Genomic DNA, 22,887 nt, shown 5'->3' with positions numbered 1-22,887 from the left:
CCTAACAGAACCTAACACATCATAACATAATATTAATTGCAAAAACAGTGCAGACAAAAGACAGTGTGACAATGTAAACAGCAGCAGAACTATGACGGCAGCTGTGATGAGGAAGAGAATAAAGTGCCAGTGTGCAGTTTTTGTGTTTCGTGTCCATTGTCCAGTTTGTGTATTGAGTGTCCATTGTCCATTTTAAAGTAACAGTGCACAGAAGCTTGAGATACCCATTGTTTATTATGTGTATGAGTTGGATGGAGGAGGCAGGTTGTTAGGTATTGGGTGACACCAGGGTGTTCAGGGCTCTGACAGCTTGGGGGGGGGGGGCTGTTGCACCTCAGCCATTAGCATTACCTAGCCAAAATATGGTAGTTAATGACCAAAGCTTTAACCAACAGCAAGGTTGAAGTTTATGCTGGAGATTTTGCTCAAAGAAAGTTTCAACAATAGGAGATACAATTGTTCTTGTGTCCAGTAAACAATCCATTACAACCTGGCTACAAATTTTGACCTTAGAATGACTAAATGTGGCAAAGCACTGAGGTGCACATAAAGCTGCCACACTTTGGGTCAGTGGATTTATTTGTTCCTGCTGCTTCAACAACATGGCTTTTAGGTACACCATGACTTGAGCATAGATTTAATCAGATCTGCTCCCACTGGATAGCTTCAGCTCATACACTATATAGCCAAAGGTTAGACCTCAACATAATCATACTGTACATGTTGTTGAACATCATTCTACATTTGGTCCCCCTTTATTGCTATAATAAACTCCACTCTTCTGGAAAGGCTTTCCACTAGATTTTGGGGCATGGCTGTGGGGATGTGTGTTCATTCAGCTACAGGAGCATTTGTGAGATCAGACGCTGATGTTGGATGAGGAGGTCTGGGGTGCAGGTGGTGTTCCAGTTCACCCCAAAGGTGTTCATTGGGGTTGAGGTCAGTCAGAGCTCTGTGCAGGACACTTGAGTTTTTCTGCTCCAAACTTGGCAAACCATGTGTTCATGAACCTTGCTTTGGTCCTGCTGGAACATCTCATCTCATTATCTCAAGCCGCTTAATCCTTCTACAGGGTCGCAGGCAAGCTGGAGCCTATTCGTGATATTTATTGTTCTTTTTAGAGACTCAAGTGTGTCGGTGAATGAAATAAAAATAAAAACCATGGAAATGCTTTTATTTTTTGATCAAGGGTAAATTGCTACCTTTGGTGAGTTTGAGAACCGAAATATTAAAAATGAGTGGCCTAATCCTCAGAAGACTGTAAGCTTATGAAGAGACGACATGAGGAAATTTTAAAAAGTTGAGTTGTAAGACACAAAATAAAGCACCTTTAGTCCTGATCTATAAACAGATAACCAAGATCAATTTTAAAATAAATCTATATTCCAAAATTGGTGTAATATTTTATTCATTTCTGAGCTCTATAATGCAAAAAACATAATTTTATGTTGAATGTTTTAATGATGAATTATTCATTCATTCATCTCATTATCTGTAGCCGCTTTATCCTGTTCTACAGGGTCGCAGGCGAGCTGGATCCTATCCCAGCTGACTACGGGCAAAAGGCGGGGTACACCCTGGACAAGTCGCCAGGTCATCACAGGGCTGACACATAGACACAGACAACCATTCACACTCACATTCACACCTACGCTCAATTTAGAGTCACCAGTTAACCTAACCTGCATGTCTTTGGACTGTGGGGGAAACCGGAGCACCCGGAGGAAACCCACGCGGACACGGGGAGAACATGCAAACTCCACACAGAAAGGCCCTCGCCGGCCACGGGGCTCGAACCCGGACCTTCTTGCTGTGAGGCGACAGCACTAACCACTACACCACCGTGCCACCCCTGCTGGAACATGTTTGGGCCAATTATTTCCAGTGAAGGGAAATCTTAAATGTTACAGCATACAAAGACATCCTATACAATTGTGTGCTTCCCACTTTCTGGCAGCAATTTGAGGAAGTAGCACATGGGTGTGATGGTCAGGTGTCCACAAACTTTAGGCCATATAATGTACTTTGAGTATGGAAAACTTGGGATTCTGCCAGACTAACTTAATCAGAGAAGAGGACACCAGCATTTGGCAAAGGGCTGGGCGCATGATGAACAACCTTATAAGATGTGTGAGCATGGGAATACTTCATTCACCTGATTATTTTGAACAGCCACAAAATTAATTGAGAAGAGAATTTTCAGACCTCTCCTTCAGGATAAGTATCTGTTCAACATCCTATTGGTGATCAAACAAAATAAGGTGCCTTCTAATCCCTCGCTCTTACACTGACCAGCATTTCTATTTATTTCCTAAAAGCAGGGTATATTCTCCCAGTTATAAGGCAACCAGTTGGCAGGGACAATGACATTAACCACAGCATCATCATCATTGTCAGCTGTCTATCACTAGCGATGATGACTGCTTCATTAGGATGCGCAGAAACGCAGATGGGCCATGAGGCCCACACCAGAGCGACAGAGTCGTCTGCAGCAGTGGCAGGAATGGCCTGGCTGAGCTGCCATGGAATGTCTGGTTTCATGAGCCCTTTGTATACTCCCTTTGATGCTTGTCTTCAATTGCAGACACTGAGCTTTTAACTATGCTTCGCCATGTTGCTCTATCCAAGACATCCCTTTCCCACATCTGATTGATAATTCTGGCATTCTTCATGTTCCTCTTCAAGATGTCTTTGTACCTCGGTTTCTGTTCTTGTCTCCTCTTTCTGAGGTTCAGTTCTCCATAGAATATAGCTTTGGGGGAGTGGTGCTGCTGCGCTTGTGCAATGCAGGCATGAAAAATTTCAGCTCCCAACAGGTGGAATTTCTATCGATCAAAAAAGGCCAATGAGCCTATATTTTACTTCATAAAGAATTGTATAACATTTATTTAACATTTGGAAGCAGTAGCTTTGTGCCTGAAGTGCTTTTCAATGTCGGGTTCAGGGAAAATCAACAAGCCAAATAAGCAGCGTGCTACATCTGCATCTGCTAGCCAATCGACTCATGCTAATGATGAAGAGGTAACAGCAACTATGCTTCGTGAGATGCTACAGTCCTTCAAAGCAGATCTGCAATACAATTGATTCTGCAGTTAAGGGACTTCAAGTGGACATTGCTGCTGTTAGGTTGGAGCTGAGTACGACAACGGGGCTATGCAACAGACCATCAATCCCCAAGAGGAGAGGTTAGCTGCTGTGGAGGACTCTGCCACTAAAACTAGCGATGCGCTGACTGAAATGGAAGTTACAGTGGCGTCTCTCAAAGGAGAGATACAATCGCTGCAAAATAAATGTGAAGATTTGGAAAACAGGTAGAGGAGAAACAACTTAAGGATAACTGGTATTGCTGAAGGAGAGGAGGGTAAAGCTCCGACAGTGTTCATATCCAACCTCCTGAAAGACCTGCTGGATCTTGATGAAAAACCACTTATTGACCGGGCCCATCGATTAGCCTCATCCAAACCAAAGCCAGGTCAACCACCCAGGTCATTTATCCTGAGGGTCTGCTACTTTCACATGAAAGAACAGATTCTTTGCTTGGCCCAGGAGAAAAGGAGTCTACTATACAAGGAGCAAGCTATACACATCTTCGGAGACTTAACCGCTGGCGAGGCGAGAAGAAGGGCTGCGTTCAACAATGTGAGGAAGGCGCTTCAGAACATCGCTGGTGCCCGGTTTGGCTTCAGGCATCCTGCTACCTTCAGAATCACTCTACCAGGTGGAGATGAACATCGATTCACAGACCCACAGAAGGCCATGGACTACATCAAATCAGTCCCGTCTTCGGAGATTCCGGAGCCAGAATAACGTTAGGCATGTGAGGACTTCTGGGGTTGCTTCAGGTTAACTCTCCATCTCTTTTTCCCCCCTTATTTGTGAATGATTAAGATATGGTTCATAGTCAAATTAGACTATTGTTTATACATGATGTTTGTAATTTTACAGGATAAATGTTGCCCATTTTTCATAGTCTCATAACGGATTTATATGTAGCCTAGGCCCTGTGGTCTCACAGCCAGTATTCATGCACCTGTAGCGTTTTTTTTTCTTTTCTCTTCTCTTTGAAGTTCTGCGATTAAGCAGTATAAGCTAGTGCTAATGTTGGGGTATAAAGTGAGTTTTCACTCATGTTGGGGGGGTGATTGGGTGGGTGGGAAGGAAGGGGTGAATGTGAGTGCTTTTTACGTGTTTTGTATTTGTGTGTCATTTTACCCTTTTAATGTGTTATGGCCACATTCTATGGTTTTGTCTTCGCTGCAAACAATAAGTGATATTTCCTCTCTGAAAGTATGGGAGCTTACATAAATTTTGCTAGCTGGAATGTGAAAGGGCTAGGTAAAGCCCAGTGAGCTCAATAAGGTGTTGCCACATTTGGATAGCTTACATGTACAGATCGCATTTCTCCAGGAAGTTCACCTGTCCATATCAGATCACTCAAAACTGAGGAGGTGGGTTGCTCAGAGTTTCCATTCTCTTTTCAATAACAGAGCCAGGGGTCCTGCTATCATCATGCATAGAAATGTTACATTTACTGCTTCAGATGTCATTGCTGATAGATATGGGAGATATGTTATTGTACGGTAGCTGGAACTCTATTCAGCACTCCTGTAGTGTTGGCCAATGTATATGCACCTAATTATGATGAAGGGTTTTTCGTTAGAGTTCTTTTTTCTATTCCAAATCTTGATTCTCACCATTTGATACTTGGAGGAGATTTTAACACATGCTTAAATCCCCTGCTGGACAGATCATCTCAGAGACAAATACCTTTGTCTAAATCTGCAAAAGTGATAAACAATTTTCTCGGAGATTACGCGGTTGCAGATGTATGGCGTTCTCTTAACCCGACTGCAAAGTCTTATTCTTTTTTCTTCAATGTTCACCAAACCTTCTCTCGCATTGACTATTTTCTCTTAGACAAGAAACTTCTGCCATCAGTGAAAGATTGCACATATAGCACAATTGTCATCTCAGATCATTCGCCACTTTTCCTTAAGCTACAATTTCATGATATTCCCATAACTCATCCACGTTGGAGATTTAATACAACTATGTTCTCAGATGAGGATATGGTTGCTTTCATTGCCACTAATATAGACGTCTACATAAAGATTAACTCCACTCCTGATGTGTCCCATAGCACAGTCTGGGAAGCCTTCAAAGCTTATATGAGGGGTCGGCTGATATCCAAGTCCTCATATGTAAAGAAGCAATACACACAGACAATTAACCATTTTACTAGTAAAATCTCTGAAATTGATGACCGGATAGCCAGTGATCCATCACCTGACCTTCTCAAAGAGAGACTTCTATTCAGGCAGAATTTGACACATTTGCATCTGTAGACATTGAGAAAATGCTGCTTAAATCCAGACATTCTCATTTTGAATTTGGCGAGAAGGCACACAGACTTCTGGCTCACCAGCTGAGACCGTCTTCTGCTGGTAATATCATTCCCAAGATTAAAACACAATATGGCGTTACCCGAGACCATTTAGAAATAAACAATGCATTTAGAAATTATACATCTCTATATGCCTCTGAACAAAACAGCACCTCCTTTGAGATGGAGCAGTTTTTTGCAGATATCACTCTCCCCCAGGTTGACCAGGCCATAGTGCAGTCCCTAGACGGGCCCCTAACTTCCGATGAGGTGGCAAAGGCTATATGTGCTTTACAAACTAACAAAAGTCCTGGCCCTGATGGGTTTCCAGTGGAATTTTACCAAAAATTCTCGAAAGAGCTGGTGCCTTTGTTGTTGAATATGTATAACAAGTCACTTGAATAAGGTTGTTTACCCAAAACACTACGTGAGGCCTCTATTTCATTGTTGCTTAAGAAAGGGAAAGACCCTCAGTCCTGTGGCTCATACCGTCCTGTGTCTCTTCTGCCAGTAGACTTTAAGATTCTAGCTAAGGTCCTGGCCACACGTCTTGAATCTGTACTTCCTCATATTATTTCGCCAGATCAAACTGGATTTGTTAAAAACAGTCTATCATTTTTTAACATTCGTCGGCTTTTTAATATAATCTACCACCCTTCAAAATCCACTACACCTGAAATTGTAGTTTCATTAGATGCCGAAAAGGCATTCGACAGAGTTGAGTGGACTTATTTGTTTTATACATTAGAAAAGTTTGGCTTTGGGTATAAGTTTATATCATTGGTCAAACTACTGTATGTAGATCCTATCTCTTCAGTACGCACGAATAACATTTCTTCTGAGCCTTTCTCAGTCTCCCTTGGTACACGACAGGGGTGCCCTTTATCGCCCCTGCTATTTGCAATTGCAATTGAGCCTTTGGCTTTGGCATTACGCCAAACAACTCAATTGACTGGGATTCTTAGGGAGGATCAAGAACACAGGGTCTCTCTCTATATGCTGATGACCTTTTGATATACCTTTCTGACCCCTCCCACTCCCTTCCATCAGCCTTAAGTATCTTGAACACATTTAGTAAGTTCTCTGGATATAAAATCAACCTATCTAAAAGTGAGTTGTTCCCAGTTAATGAAGCAGCATGTGCATTATCATTCAATATGTTCCCCTTTAAAGTAACCTCTAAATGGACTTACCTTGGAGTTATAGTAGGGGAGAGCGGGGTAAGATGAGCCACTTTTTACATTTTTCATCATAACTACATGTTAAAGCCATTTTTGCTTCCAGTCTACACACCATACCAAATTTCAAAGTGTACTGTTACTATCTGAGCAAAAAACAATTGATAAGCTCTTATGGTTAGAGTGATATTACCTCTTGAAAAAAAAAAGTCAAGTGGCTCAACTTACCCCATGCACGGGGTAAGATGAGCCACTGTGTGGGGTAAACTGAGCCAACACAAAACATGTTAGGTTAACAAAGTAAACAACTTTTATTATTAGAAATGCAATCAATGAATCAAGTCAAGTCAATCAAGTGGGGGATAGGGCCGTTGCATAGAGAAGGGGAGATGAAGAGAGAGGTGATAGAACGAGATGGGATAGGGAGGGATAGATAGATGGATAGAGAGAGAGATATGCGTAGATAGATAGAAAGAGGGATGGTTAGAGAGGGAATGAGAGATATACTATATTATAGAAATTACTAAAACAGTAGAACAGTGCCAAAAAATCTTATTTCTTTCAGTAGGTTAAAACATTGCTAAAACATGCAGCAATCATTTCATTATTATTCAATGTTCCAAGCGTTCAAATTGCAAGGGAACACCATTTGCCTCTCCCTCCGTGCTGTCCCCCCAACAGTAAAGGGGCGGGGCAATTTTTTCACAATATCCTGTCTTGACAGGACAGCCTCATCTTTCTCTTTGAAGACAAAGGTTGGCTTTCTTGCAGAGCCATGGCATGACCGGCTTCTTTTGAGAAATCTTGCCTCTATTTCGAAGACATCCAATTTGATTATCTGGCCAATGAAGAAATGCACTTTCACCAACTTGGTATAACCTGTCTCTACCTCTCCATTCTTTATCTTTTCAATGAACCTAGTCAGAGTCATCCTGTCCAAATGCATATCCCTCGCCACAGCCCGAACAGGCCTGCCTTTCCTGACTTCCTCTGCGGCTCTCTCCAAAACTGCACGGGACTGTGCGGCCCTGTCTGTTTTTCTTTTGTATGAGTGTGGCATCATGCACATCTGTAATAACAGAGGGCATTATTTTATTTATTAAAAACGTTTTAAACATATTATTTATATTAACATGTTATTTATTTGTTTGTTTATTTGTTGTTGTTGTCATATATGACCAGCAAATGTGAAAACTTAAGTGTCATCCATATTGGGTAAGCTCAGCCACCAATGGGGTAAGTTGAGCCAGTGGCTCAACTTGCCCCACATCTAATGGCTCGTCTTACCCCGTGGCCACCATTTTGTAGAAAAATGCTAATAAAGGGGATTAGGCTAATCAAAATTATTTTTATTAGCATTCATATCATAGCTTAGAAAGCCACTAACTTAACCCTAATGTGTCTAAATATTATTCTACTTTTATCTTCTCTAAATCACCTTCACTGTGGACAAACATGGAATTGACTTAGAAAGCACAAAAACACATTTTTATAAATATCTCCCTCACCTAGTTTGACATGTGGTGCTCCTCTCCACAAGTGTAAGTAAATGGTCCCGCCCCCCTTTGAATGTGGTCACATTTGTTTACTGTTTCTTAGAAACAGGGGGTGGCTCATCTTACCCCCTGGCTCATCTTACCCCGCTCTCCCCTACCTGACAGTTTTCAAAAACTTTTCAAAGAGAACTTTGGTCCTCTGGTGACGAAAGTAGAACAGATTCTTAAACACTGGAATCAACTTCCATTGTCTGTAGCAGGGGGGATTAATTCAATAAAAATGTCTATACTCCCAAAATTTATGTATCTCTTTCAAAGTATTCCTGTTTTTATACCGAAGTCTTTTTTTTTGTAGATTAGATGGAATTATTTCATCATTCATTTGGAATAATAGACCCGCCAGAGCAAGGAAAAGTCTCCTGACACAACCCAAGTATTCTGGTGGTATGGCTCTTCCAGATTTCCAATCTTATTACTGGGCCTGTAACATTTGACCCATATTGTACTGGCTATATGAAGACCCTGGTGCAGATACACTGTCTTGGCTGTTTATTGAGTCTAATTCATGTAAAAAATCATCATTGGCAGCTCTTGTATTTTCACCTCTCCCCCTCATTGTACCCAGCTCACACAACAAATCTGTTAGTTAAGACATCCCTCAAAATATGGATTCAGATAAGAAACATTTTGGTTGGCACTCTCTCTCATTTAAATCACCTGTTTACCCTAATCATTATTTTAAACCAGCCCAAATGGATAGAGCATTCCTTATTTGGCGCAATGCAGGCATTAACCAATTTCAAGATCTGTACTATAATGGGCGGCATGGTGGTGTAGTGGTTAGCGCTGTCGCCTCACAGCAAGAAGGTCCGGGTTCGAGCCCCGTGGCCGGCGAGGGCCTTTCTGTGCGGAGTTTGCGTGTTCTCCCCGTGTCCGCGTGGGTTTCCTCCGGGTGCTCCGGTTTCCCCCACAGTCCAAAGACATGCAGGTTAGGTTAACTGGTGACTCTAAATTGAGCGTAGGTGTGAATGTGAGTGTGAATGGTTGTCTGTGTCTATGTGTCAGCCCTGTGATGACCTGGCGACTTGTCCAGGGTGTACCCCGCCTTTCGCCCATAGTCAGCTGGGATAGGCTCCAGCTTGCCTGCGACCCTGTAGAACAGGATAAAGCGGCTAGAGATAATGAGATGTACTATAATGGGACCTTTGTAAGCTTTAAATATTTGTGTGACAATTTTAATATTCCCAGAACTCACTTCTTTCATTATCTCCAAATTCGTGACTTTGTTAGGAATATTTCCACTGTATTTCCAAATCAGCCTTCCTCTGCCCTCTATGACCATATATTAGACCGGCCTTTATCATTTAAAGGTATTATATCAGCTAGTTATAGTGCATTGATGGCACTCTCACCTTCTTCCACAACTGCTATAAAATCACAATGGGAAGATGAGTTTGGGGAATCTATCCCTGAGGAGTCATGGGAGGCTGCTTTGAGCAGAGTACATAGTTCATCAATCTGTGCAAGACATGGGTTATTACAATTCAAGGTCATCCATCATGTTCACTGGACAAAACTCAGACTGTCTAAAAGGTTTGATATAGACCCATTATGTGATCGCTGTAAGTGCAACCCAGGTTCACATACCCACATGTTCTGGTCTTGCCCTAAGCTGGCCCATTACTGGAGATCCATATTTGACACTATGTCAGGCTTTCTGGGACGGACAATACCACCATGCCCCTTAATTGGGTTGTTTGGTGTTACATCCGACCAGTTAGGTCTAACCAGGGCAGAGTCTAACAGTATTGCATTCCTCACTCTCTTGGCAAGAAGGCTGATTTTGGTCAGGTGGAAGGACTGCAAACCTCCAACGTTTACACATTGGGTCAAAGATGCACTTTACTTTCTCAAACTCGAAAAAATGAGATATTCTTTCAAGGGATCATCAAAATACTATAATAATCCAGGAAAGGTCCCCATATTTTACTAGTATGTTAAAACTCATATCACACTCTATAGAGTGAGTAGAGGCATGTAATTCTTATCAACTCAGCGAATGACTACCTAAATACCATAGCAGTTTGATGTCTAGTGGTCAACTCTTCTCCCTTTCTGTGATATATTATTTATTTATTTTATTATTATTATTAATTTTATTTTTTATGGTGGTTGTTTTGTCTTTTCTGGGTCTTGTCTTTTCTGGGTCTTGTCTTTTTATACTCTGATTTGAGTTACTATATATACACACTGTAAAATGTTTCAGGAACACTCATGATCAGGCCCGCCGACAGGGGGGGGACAAACGGGTATGTTGTCCCGGGCCCAGGAATGGGGGGGGGCCCAGAACTGGGCTCTCATGAAGTTGCGATTATTTTATTTCATTTCAAAATGTGTTGATTTGGGGGAGAAATGTGCTATATTTGCATTCAATAAATGATTTCTAGATCTTTTGCCTTTATTGTCTTTGAAAAAGGCGTCAAGAACCCCCTACCACCCCAATGAAAAAATGGTTTGGTCTGACTCTTTGATTAAGGGGAAAAAAACGACATCGTTCGATCATAGCGCTTCGACAATCAGCGTGCGTGCCATTTGCCAACATGCACAAGTCAGGAGCACAGAAAAGAAAAGAAAAGAGAAAAAGAGAGGAAGAAACCAAGAGACTCAGGGGCTCACTGCATAAATATTTTAAAAAAGATTGGGATGATGCAGCAGGTACTAGCAAAGGCAGTGGGGCAGCTGAGCCAGGTAAGACAGCCAACTTTTTCCCGCCCCGTAAAGTAACCCCAACCAAGGCACGCGTGGCACGCAATTCATGTTACAAACGAGGGGAGAGCAAGTCACACTGAACACCATATCAAACGCACAGGGCATTGAATCATTTCATAACCACAATGGCTTAATAACATTGTGTTTCATACAGTGGTGCTTGAAAGTTTGTGAACCCTTTAGAATTTTCTATATTTCTGCATAAATATGACCTAAAACATCATCAGATTTTCACACAAGTCCTAAAAGTAGATAAAGAGAACCCAGTTAAACAAATGAGACAAAAATATTATACTTGGTTGTTTATTTATTGAGGAAAATTATCTAATATTACATATCTGTGAGTGGCAAAAGTATGTGAACCTTTGCTTTCAGTATCTGGTGTGACCCCCTTGTGCAGCAATAACTGCAACTAAACGCTTCCAGTAACTGTTGATCAGTCCTGCACACCGGCTGGGAGGAATTTTAGCCCGTTCCTCCATACAGAACAGCTTCAACTCTGGGATGTTGGTGGGTTTCCTCACATGAACTGCTCGCTTCAGGTCCTTCCATAACATTTCCATTGGATTAAGGTCACGACTTTGACTTGGCCATTCCAAAACATTAACTTTATTCTTCTTTAACCATTCTTTGGTAGAATGACTTGTGTGCTTAGGGTCGTTGTCTTGCCGCATGACCCACCTTCTCTTGAAATTCAGTTCATGGACAGATGTCCTGACATTTTCCTTTATAATTGGCTGGTATAATTCAGAATTCATCGTTCTATCAATGATGGCAAGCCGTCCTGGCCCAGATGCAGCAAAACAGGCCCAAACCATGATACTACCACCACCATGTTTCACAGATGGGATAAGGTTCTTATGCTGGAATGCAGTGTTTTCCTTTCTCCAAACATAACACTTCTCATTTAAAGCAAAAAGTTCTATTTTGGTCTCATCCATCCCCAAAACATTTTTCCGATAGCCTTCTGGCTTGTCCATGTGATCTTTAGCAAACTGCAGATGAGCAGCAATGTTCTTTCTGGAGAGAAGTGACTTTCTCCTTGCAGCCCTGCCATGCACACCATTGTTGTTCAGTGTTCTCCTGATGGTGGACTCATGAACATTAACATTAGCCAATGTGAGAGAGGCCTTCAGTTTCTTAGAAGTTACCCTGGGGTCTTTTGTGACCTCACCGACTATTGCACGCCTTGCTCTTGGAGTGATCTTTGTTGGTCGACTACTCCTGGGGAGGGTAACAATGGTCTTGAATTTCCTCCATTTGTACACAATCTGTCTGACTGTCCTTTGGTGGAGTCCAAACTCTTTAGAGATGGTTTTGTAACCTTTTCCAGCCTGATGAGCATCAACAACGCTTTTTCTGAGGTCCTCAGAAATCTCCTTTGTTCGTGCCATGATACACTTCCACAAACATGTGTTGTGAAGTTTCAGAGTTTGATAGATCCCTGTTCTTTAAATAAAACAGGGTGCCCACTCACACCTGATTGTCATCCCATTGATTGAAAACACCTGACTCTAATTTCACCTTCAAATTAACTGCTAATCCTAGAGGTTCACATACTTTTGCCACTCACAGATATGTAATATTGGATCATTTTCCTCAATAAATAAATGACCAAGTATAATATTTTTGTCTCATTTGTTTAACTGGGTTCTCTTTATCTACTTTTAGGACTTGTGTGAAAATCTGATGATGTTTTAGGTCATATTTATGCAGAAATATAGAAAATTCTAAAGGGTTCACAAACTTTCAAGCACCACTGTATATCTGATTGAAGCTAAGAATATTCACATTAGCCCGCAATCATATCCCGCCGTTTCTCGAGCGGTGTGTTCTTCTCTGCTTTTCACACTGGACAGTACGCACGCACGCACAACAAACGTCCGGCGCATTGCATTTCGCACCTGAATAGCTGCAGACTAAGGAAATGTTAAAATGTTAAAACTGTAAAAATGTTGAAATGCTAAAATGAAATGGTTGTTGACCGGTTGAATGGTTTTTGAATACCTGTCATTTAAGGGTTGGAGTGAGTAGAGACTGGGATAAGAGAGGTGGGTGTGTGTGGGTTGGCCCGGGGGGGGTTATAGGGGGGGTCCATTCAGAGCATTTTGTCCTGGGCCCAGCCAAAGCTGTCAGTGGCCCTGCTCATGATGTAATGTTCATGCCAAACTGAAATAAAAAAAAAAAATTATCAAAAAAAAGAAAATATCTTTGGGTAGTCACATGTCAGGCATACGCTAGATGTGTCCAACCCAATGAAGTTGGGATTCTGTGATAAGGGCTTCCACGCTAACTGTATTGGCTTGCCTGAGGACTTCTACATCGGGGACCTTGTCCTGCCATCTTATTTTGAGAATTTGATGCAGGTGTCTGAGTTGTAGCCTGGTCAGTTTCTTGAAATGTTTACAGTAGAACATCATGCATTCGGTGACATAAAGCACAGATGGTAAGACTGTGGCATTGTATACTTTTAACTTGGTGGTTCTCTTGATGTCATGGCAAGATCACAGTTGCTTGTGTAATGCACCAAAGGCTTTGGTGGCAGCTTGAATCTGGTGGTATGCCTCCAAGTCTAATGAGTTTGTGTTGGTAACTGCACTGCCTAAGTAGATGAAACTCTCAAAACTCCTAAGCTAAGGAGATGCAAGTGTTTAGATCTTGGGCAGCATCAGGTGAAGTAATTTTTAGTTGGCGAAAGTAGGTATTTGTGATGATTTGTGTTCACGTTGAGTACAAAAGTTGAGCATGAGTTCACAATTTGCATTCCTATTTCCCCTTGCCAAATTTCCCAATAGTACCTTTGTATGTTACGTGATCATTCCCTAATCTTGCATTGAAATCTCCCAGCAGCAGAAGCTTCTCTATTTGAGGTACCTTGTCTACCACATCAGCTAATTCATGATAGAAGGCTTCTTTGTCTTCATCAGGATAGGTCATGGTAGGTGCATACACATTGATCAAAGCTTGAAAGCTTTCATTGGAGTGCTCCCTTAGATGTAGGTTGTAAATTTTGCATTTTTCTTCTAACAAAACATGGATAGAAGTGGCCTGTTCTTGAAACCAGTCTGGTGTACTTTTCTTCTGCTGTCCATGTATATCACTTGCAGTTGTGTACAGAGTATCTTTCAGCCACTGCCACATGTCCTCAACATTTTCTGTGTCTTCTTGAACAGAGGTGTTTTCCTGTAGAGCAGGTGTAATAGCTATTTTGAGTTTGTGCTGTCTCATCATTCTTTAACTTGTCTATGTCTAGTTTCTTATTTGTTGTGGAGGCTGCTCTCATGCGTCTAGGAAATACAAGTTGGAGTTCCAGCTTTGATTGGACCATATAGTGGTCTGTTGAGCATTCAGCTCCTCGCATTACCTTTGTTGACAGAATCTTTGCATTCCTATTTCCCAATAGTACCTTCCTATGTTACGTGATCATTCCCTACTCTTGCATTGAAATCTCCCAGTAGCAGAAGCGTCTCTATTTGAGGTATCCTGTCTACCACATCAGCTAACTCGTGACAGAAGGCTTCTTTGTCTTCATCAGGATAGGTCATGGTAGATGCATAAACATTGATCAGGTTTAGGTAACAATCATTCCCTGTGGGTACATGTAAACTTGTGATTTGCTCAGATATTCCCACTGGTAGTGATGGTAGTTTGCAAGCTCTCTTATTAAAAATGGCAAAAACAACTCCTGCATTTTTTCCTTCTGTCCGTATTCCCACTCCAGAAGAAGGAGTATTCACACTCTTGCATTTGTCCTTGGCCTTCAAGCCTTGTCTCTTGGAGTGCAGCAATGTCGATGCTGTAGCGATCTAGTTCCTTTGCGATCAGAGCTGTTCTATGCTCAGGTCTCTTATCATTGTCCAACACGGTGCAAACATTCTAAGTCCCAACTATCGATTTCATATTCTTCATCTTTCTACCACTATTATGGAGACCCGCTGGCTGTGGTGAGCCAGTGAGGTAAGGACTAGGTAAGCTTTCTTTACCCCACCTTTTCTAGGGGCTTCCCTTTCCAGGACAGGCAGTGCTCTCCCTAAATAGGGCTGCCTAGACACCCACAATGCTACCTCAGCCTGCTATTACCCAGAGCTTCAGTGAGGCTGCAACCATCAAATGCAAGCCACCTGTGTGTAAAGTTCCTGCTAGAAACTTCCAGCTTCTCAGACCTGCTGCCATCACATTTACTCCATTGCCACAGGGCTTTCTTTTTCCTTTCCTAATGAACAGCCTTGCATAGTAAGGTAAGACAAATGATGTCATGCCCCCATTGTGTTGTCTCTCTGGACCTCCAGATCTGATGCCAAGTGGTGCACAGAAGTGCCACAGACCTGACAGGTATGGAAGTTGCCCCGCAGTGACAACTGACTTGCCAAGTGATGCCATCCATTGGCCATTTGAGTGGCTCTTCCACATGCCATGTGGTGGTGCGCCATTGACCCTGTTGGGTTCATTTGCAACATTGCACCGAAAAGCGCCCTGCTGCAGCGCCTTATTAGTGATGTACTATTGAACCCATAGCTGGAACCCAGGCAGGTGCTACCACTCCGGGTTAGAGCGGACCTGGGAGCAATGGTGATTAAGAGGTAACTCCACTTTCCCCAATACTCAAGTTCCCCTGGACCTGAGACTCACCACCGGTTGCAGTTTAAAGTCATACCCAGGACTAAGCATGACAGTATAATGCATTATGGATAGAAATAGAGAATAGCATAGGACAGAGTAGGATAACTTAGGGAAGAACAGAATAGGACAAGTTAGTATATATTCAGATAGAACATAGAGAATAGAATGCATGTGCACAGAACAGAAGAGAACATGACAAAAAAAATATAGAATAGGATAATCATTAGGACAATATAATAGGATATAAGAGAACAGAAGGGAATATGATCGAATAGAAAGCATTTTGAAGACATAGAAACGAATATGACATATGAATATGCTACACATATTCTTTTTAGTACCACAGCATATTGCGAATGTGGACATGTTCCAGTCCCCATGAACAGTCAGGCAGAGTCAGGCAGGCCACCTCACTATAAATGAGAACTGATTCACTAAACAAGCTCATAATTCTAGTACCTGTGCACAGACACACAGCATAGAAAAAGTGAGAAAGTGCCCAGCTTTACCACTAGACACTCCATCATCATATGCAGTGCAAAGAAGAGAACCACTATCCAGCAACCAGTCTGTGGACCTGTTGCCACTCAATCCTGATGAAACTAATTGGTACAGAACATTTAAAAAACACTTTACCATAAATCTCAATCAACAACAACCTGATCATACAATTACACCAATCATGGGCAAATAGAATAAACTGGGACACAGCTGTTGTAACGTAGAAAGGTATTAAATTTGCTTTGCTTTACCTGTAGTTAACAGGTGTTTCCTTTATCACATACCACACATCTAATTACAAACTGAAATTCACATGAAAACGTACATGCATGGAAGGGATAGATTACCACTGCTGCCATAAACCAACAGAAAAAGAAATAAGAGTAAGAAAACCCCAAATGAACATACCTCTCTGTAGTGAAGCGTGAATCCCCAGTGAAATACACAGAGAACAAACAAAAGTGAGCACATCAAATGATGTTACTTGATCCCCCTTAAACCTTAAGCCACTACGTGAGTGGGTGAGTCTGTTATGGATTCAGTGTTACAGTTGTAAATGCCTACAACACTCATCAAACCAGGCAGATATAAGCAACATAGATTGCAAACAGGTGAGTGTCATCAGTAATCAGGTGACTGTGAATGAGGACAGGAGCTTAACCGGAGATCATGTGACAAGGTTGTGCATTGAGGATCATGGGAGTTGTAGTCTGCAACTTTGGGAGTTTGTTGGTCTTTCAAAATCTAGTAATTGTCTTATAAAGAAAACGCTTTGGTTTTGAAGTATTTGTTAAATTAAACAACAGACTGGCATATAGAGTGTAAAATGATTCATTGTTATGTTTCATATACAGCTGAAGATGTTTGACCTGAATGGCGATGGAAAACTAGGACTGTCTGAGATGGCCAGGTAATAATCTGAAGTGTGTGTGTGTCCTATTCAAAACAGTTCTGTGGCTTCACATGTCACTGGAGGAAACACATATTAACTGTGGACTGGAGTCTTTCATAAGACACAGGAGTCTTAGCTATAGGCTTGGAGGCATGGGGAAGAATACAGAAACTTTAGCAAAAAGCTAAATGTCATTTGTCATACTGTACTTAAGTGTCCATTTACACAGATGTACAATAATTATATCTTAATGTACACTTAGGTGGCACGGTGGTGTAGTGGTTAGCGCTGTCACCTCACAGCAAGAAGGTCCTGGGTTCGAGCCCCGGGGCCGGCGAGGGCCTTTCTGTGTGGAGTTTGCATGTTCTCCCCGTGTCCGCATGGGTTTCCTCCGGGTGCTCCGGTTTCCCCCACAGTCCAAAGACATGCAGGTTAGGTTAACTGGTGACTCTAAATTGAGCGTAGGTGTGAATGTGAGTGTGAATGGTTGTCTGTGTCTATGTGTCAGCCCTGTGATGACCTGGCGACTTGTCCGGGGTGTACCCCGCCTTTCGCCCGTAGTCAGCTGGGATAGGCTCCAGCTTGCCTGTTACCCTGTAGAAGGATAAAGCGGCTAGAGATAATGAGATGAGATGAGATGTACACTTAAGTACATACGGTAACATAACAGAATGATATTTAACTTTTTGCTAAAGCTTCTACATTCTTCCCCATGCCTCAGAGCCTATAGACCCTTTTCACGTGACGTCACGACAAACGCGGCCGCCATTTTGGACATGTACTACCAGTAGTTTACCACAGCCAACATTGAGGAACGGCAGCAAAGAAAGTTTTTACTTTCAGCAAGACTTCCATCATGCCACTATATTGTTGTGCACCTGGATGTAGTAACCATCAACAAACAAGGCAAGGGTTATCATTTTATCGGATCCCGACAGATGCTGACCGACGGAGAAGATGGATAGCGGCCATTAGCAGGAAAGATTGGCAGCCCTCGGCATACCGACGCTTGTGTAGTGACCACTTTGTTGGAGGTAAGACGAATAAAATTAGCCAGAAAAGGCATTACATTGCTGTTAACATTCTGTGGCGGCGAGTGTGTAACCAAATAGGTTAAAATAACCCATTGTAACCTCTTTGTTCTTCTGTAGTAGCTATTAGCTAACGACATTAGCTAATGTTGTGTTCCTTTGCTGTTGGTAGACTGTAGGACAGATCAGAGGCAGTGTCCTACAAACAGGGCTTAATTTGAGGGGGCGCAAGCTGGAGCGCGCTCCGGAACCTCGGACGTTGGCTCCGGCAGCTATTTACACTGGATCCGGTGTAAATAGCTGCCAGATCATAATTACAGTAAACTAGTAAATCCAGTAAAGGAAAAACTTGAGACCGAAAGGTTTTAACAGTCATCCAAATGACTGAACGTAAACATTGCTACAGTAACATACTAGCTACGATGTTGTTGACATTAGCTAGTGCTAACAGCTAGTTGCTAATACACTGCTACAACACAGACACCGACCCTAATAATACAGTTCTTGGTCATTGCCTGGTAACAGCAAATTTATAACGGGCCATGTCTCAACAGACTAAGAAGTTATTTCAATGACATTTAATAACATTTTGTTTATCCTGAGGACCGAAAGTAAATGAAAATGTGAACAAACCTTAGCTGTAATAAGATGGCGACCACCGGCTCCAGGGACGACCCACTGATGTAGGCATGTTACCCAGCCTGACACAAAATATTTGTAGGCATCCAAACTCTTATACGCTTTCAGATCAATACCTGTGTATGGCGATGGGTTTTTAACGACATAGGTATACAGATCATGTGGGCCGAAGTCAGGTAAAGACGAGGGCTTCGTGTACTTCCGTACGTCAGCGAACAATCCTGGTGGAAGCAGGTAAACGTCGTTCTCTAAGCCTGCTAACCTCAATTTTTGCAAATCCCTCTCCCTCTGCTCGCCCTGTAAATGCCCTACGTCGCTGGATAGTGAAGGTGTTTTCTGCATCTCGCTCCTTTTTCTTTTATGTTTTTCGTTTGTCGCCTTCCTCGCATTCAAACCGATTCGAGCCGAAGTCCACTACATGTCCAAAATGGCGGTCGCGTTTACGAAGGTCACGTGACTGAAAAGGGTCTATAGCTAAGACTCCTGTGTCTTACGAAAGATATAATTAGATGTATACACAGATACAATTGTGTGTTTCTAGGCTGCTTCCAGTACAAGAGAACTTCCTGCTCAAGTTCCAGGTAAACTCATGGCTCTCATTGTTTTGTAAATTACTTCAGCATGTTCTTGTCTCAGTTTCTGACAACATCAAGAGGTAGAGTGAGAAATCACCCAGTGTCTCTCAGGTAGTGATGTGTGACCCCAGATTTTATGATGGCCGCATGTCATCAACAAAGTGATGTGAATGAAGGATCAATTTTGCTCACGTTCCTTCAGATTTTGTATCTCTGGCTGATTATTGTTATCCATCAGACCACTATTTTTTCTGCTTCTTCTACAGTTTTTGAAATGTTGACCCTAAACCAACTTCACCTCATCTGTCTGGTGCCTGAATAGTGTGCTTGTATACAGCTTTTGAATCGTGAGTTGGTCTAACGATTAGCATGTCCGCCTCTCAAACGGGAGATCGTAAATTCTACTTGTGGTCGGGTCATACCAAAGAACATTTTACAAAAATGGTACCTACTGCCATCTGGTGAGGTGCCACAATACAGATGTGAGTAGGGAGTCAAACTCTCATGGTTACCAGAGGACCCCCACCCCACCTTCATTGTAACCCCAGCTATGTAATAGGCGAGAGGCTGAGGGCTACTGAAATGGAGATTGACGCCTCCCAATGTACCTTGTGGCATAGGAAGGACTTTGATGTGATACAGCTTTTGGGAATACACACTTCTTGTTTTGCTTTCCTGTTGTCGTTGTTTTCTCCATTTAAATGAATGGAGTATTTTTGCTGCTTAGAAACATATTAAGTTTTGGAATCAAAGTCTTCCAGCTTGATCACACTTCATCAGTGAGCCACCAAACTTCATTTCATAGTTCTGAACAACTCGTGCAACACGTACTGTACATCCGTCTGTCCTGAGCCACACTCATCTTTTTTGCACTGCGGCGCAATCGTACTTGCATGTTTTCTTCCAAAAATGAATCTTGAGTTTAAAATAATGATAGGAGTGATATGGTGAAAAGTTTGCTTGAAGTTTGTTCATTTTGTTCAAGATTCATGTAGACAAATAAAATGAAAACCAATCCAACTTAAAGAAAAAAAAAACAGTGAGAGTGGATTAGGACACACGTGACGGGGAATTCATCTTGGACAACCAGACTTTTTTTTTTTTTTTTAACTTGCCACAATTTATCATCATTTTGCACCCCAGGCCAAGCTTCCGAAAGCTTGAGGGCAAAACTGTAGTGGAATGCTGTATGCAATTTTAAAGGCTTTAGGAGGAGCAGCATGTCTGTATCTACATCAAACCTTGACCTGAAAAGCTTTTCACTCTCCATATTTCATACAGCTTTCTGCAATTCAATGAAATATTAACCATTATAAGAGAGCAGAGATGTCACGGCTGCTGCTGCTGCTAGATGAATCTATAGTGCTTACCAGAATCATACGCAGATTAAAATCTTCCTTAAATCCAGCAGTTCATTGCGATGAAACTTACTTTCTTTATGGAGATTTATGTAATATACAGTTCTGTGCAAAAATCTTAGGCACCTTATATTTTTAGTACAAAATTTGCTTCTGCATTATTGACTCAGTACTAAAGACTTTTTATATTTCCAAACAATAACTAATCATATATCTTCTGTTCTTTATTAGAGCTTCAAACTATCTTCTGATGAATTTGATGACATCTTCACTTTCCATGATAAGGTGAGGAATATTCCTCTGCTGCTGGGCTTCAGCAGTTTTCCAAACTGTAATCACAATACCGTACTGTATTAATACAACATTCAGACTCGGAGACTCAGGACCTACACGGAATTACGTCCAGTTTTCCCTCCTTTTTTGAATCTCCACCGAGTCCTGTATCTGAAGGTCTTCACACTCAGTGTGTTTTATTATTTCAGGATGGAAACGGTTACATCGATGAACAGGAGTTGGATGCGCTGCTGAAGGATTTATACCAAAAGCACAATATGGTATTATTTTATATTAATAAAATCATTATTATTTAAAAATAATAATTTTGTGTGAATAATTATGAGGAGGCGTTCATGCCAATCAACTAGCAAATATTAACATGAAGATGAGCAGTGAGAAAATGTGAAGAAATGTAGACGATGCTAGAGAATTCTATCATCAGCTATTTGGCTCTATATCTATGTTTTTGTTAGTTTTACTAACAGTCTCAGGAGGAGATACAGGAAAAAGGCGAGGTAGCAAAGGTTAAAAAAATAAGCTAGCAAGAAAGATATGCAAAACAGATAATCTTAACAGGTAGCTGGTGTCATATATTTTAGAAGCACTTGACACAAGTGGTATAAAGGAGATCATTCGAGTGGTGTGGGAAATGAACTCATACAGCTGGCACCATTACGTTTAAAGTGCATGAATAAACTGAGCTAATTATATAGTTTTAGAGGTTTGACTTTACAATTTAAAGAATAAATCCATCTTTAGGACATGACCAAGGAAGTACATTTTGATATAACGTCGCTTCTCAAACCTGTGTGTGTGTGTGCGTGTAAACAGGAGGCTGACACAGATAGCCTGGCCAGTTCGAAGAGAAGCATCATGGCACTGTCTGACGGAGGAAAGCTATTCCGTGCTGAGCTGGAGATTGTTCTGTGCAAGGAGCCCTCTGTCTGATCTCTGACCTTTGACCCTATCATCCTGTCCCACTCAGTCCAGATGTATGTGCTTGTTCCCTCACCGATCTAATCCAATCAGATGTATTTAACGTTACGCTGAGGTATCTCCAGCTCTCTGTTGTCTGTGAATCTCTTTCTCTTTCCACCCTGAAATTACTTTGTGGTAGATGCTGTTGGACCTGTGCTGTGTTTGCTGAAATAAACATCTGAGGACAAACACTGTGCTCTTCCTCTTCCTTTCCTGTTATATGATCAAACCCACGTTATGCATCACTCCTGGGATATTCAATATTCAGTCCTCTGTCAGTCCCCACAACACGATGCTACCACCACCATGCTTTACCAGGAGGATGGTGATATGCAGTGTTACATTTTGACCGCCTAGAATGCTTTGCTCCAAAAACAAAACAAAAAAAACAATCAGACCAGAGAGGCTTTCCCCCCCTCACATTTGCTGTGTCCTCCTTTCATGATATTTAGGAAATGCCACTTGGGATTTGATTTTTTTTTCTGAAAAATATCAGCATCTTTCTTAAATTTCTGAAATATCTATTGTCTAGGCGGCACGGTGGTGTAGTGGTTAGCGCTGTCACCTCACAGCAAGAAGGTCCGGGTTCGAGCCCTGTGGCCGGCGAGGGCCTTTCTGTGCGGAGTTTGCATGTTCTCCCCGTGTCCGCGTGGGTTTCCTCCGGGTGCTCCGGTTTCCCCCACAGTCCAGAGACATGCAGGTTAGGTTAACTGGTGACTCTAAATTGACCGTAGGTGTGAATGTGAGTGTGAATGGTTGTCTGTGTCTACAGTGGTGCTTGAAAGTTTGTGAACCCTTTATAATTTTCTATATTTCTGCATAAATATGAGCTAAAACATAATCAGATTTTCACACAAGTCCTAAAAGTAGATAAAGAGAACCCAGTTAAACAAATGAGACAAAAATATTATACTTGGTCATTTATTTATTGAAGAAAATGATCCAATATTACATATCTGTGAGTGGCAAAAGTATGTGAACCTTTGCTTTCAGTATCTGGTGTGACCCCCTTGTGCAGCAATAACTGCAACTAAATGTTTCCAGTAACTGTTGATCAGTCCTGCACACCGGCTTGGAGGAATTTTAGCCCGTTCCTCCGTACAGAACAGCTTCAGCTCTGGGATGTTGGTGGGTTTCCTCACATGAACTGCTTGCTTCAGGTCCTTCCACAACATTTCGATTGGATTAAGG

General features: G+C 41.9%; 1 protein-coding gene across 1 annotated transcript in view; it reads left to right on the top strand.

Annotated features, from left to right (window-relative positions):
- Positions 1–21,812, top strand: part of LOC132898973 (calretinin-like) — a 56,087-nt gene extending 34,275 nt beyond the window's left edge. Inside the window, exons 7-11 of the mRNA XM_060940635.1 lie at positions 16,802–16,857; positions 19,051–19,090; positions 20,674–20,727; positions 20,925–20,996; positions 21,550–21,812. Coding sequence (XP_060796618.1) covers positions 16,802–16,857; positions 19,051–19,090; positions 20,674–20,727; positions 20,925–20,996; positions 21,550–21,666 — 339 coding nt within the window. The 3' untranslated portion in view covers positions 21,667–21,812. The remainder of the gene's footprint in view (positions 1–16,801; positions 16,858–19,050; positions 19,091–20,673; positions 20,728–20,924; positions 20,997–21,549) is intronic.
- Positions 21,813–22,887: the final 1,075 nt, after the last annotated feature.

Source organism: Neoarius graeffei, chromosome 15 (genome assembly GCF_027579695.1).
Source record: "Neoarius graeffei isolate fNeoGra1 chromosome 15, fNeoGra1.pri, whole genome shotgun sequence".
NCBI lineage: Eukaryota > Metazoa > Chordata > Actinopteri > Siluriformes > Ariidae > Neoarius > Neoarius graeffei.
Note: the sequence above shows the minus strand (reverse complement) of the source record. Positions and strands in the feature narration are given on the sequence as shown.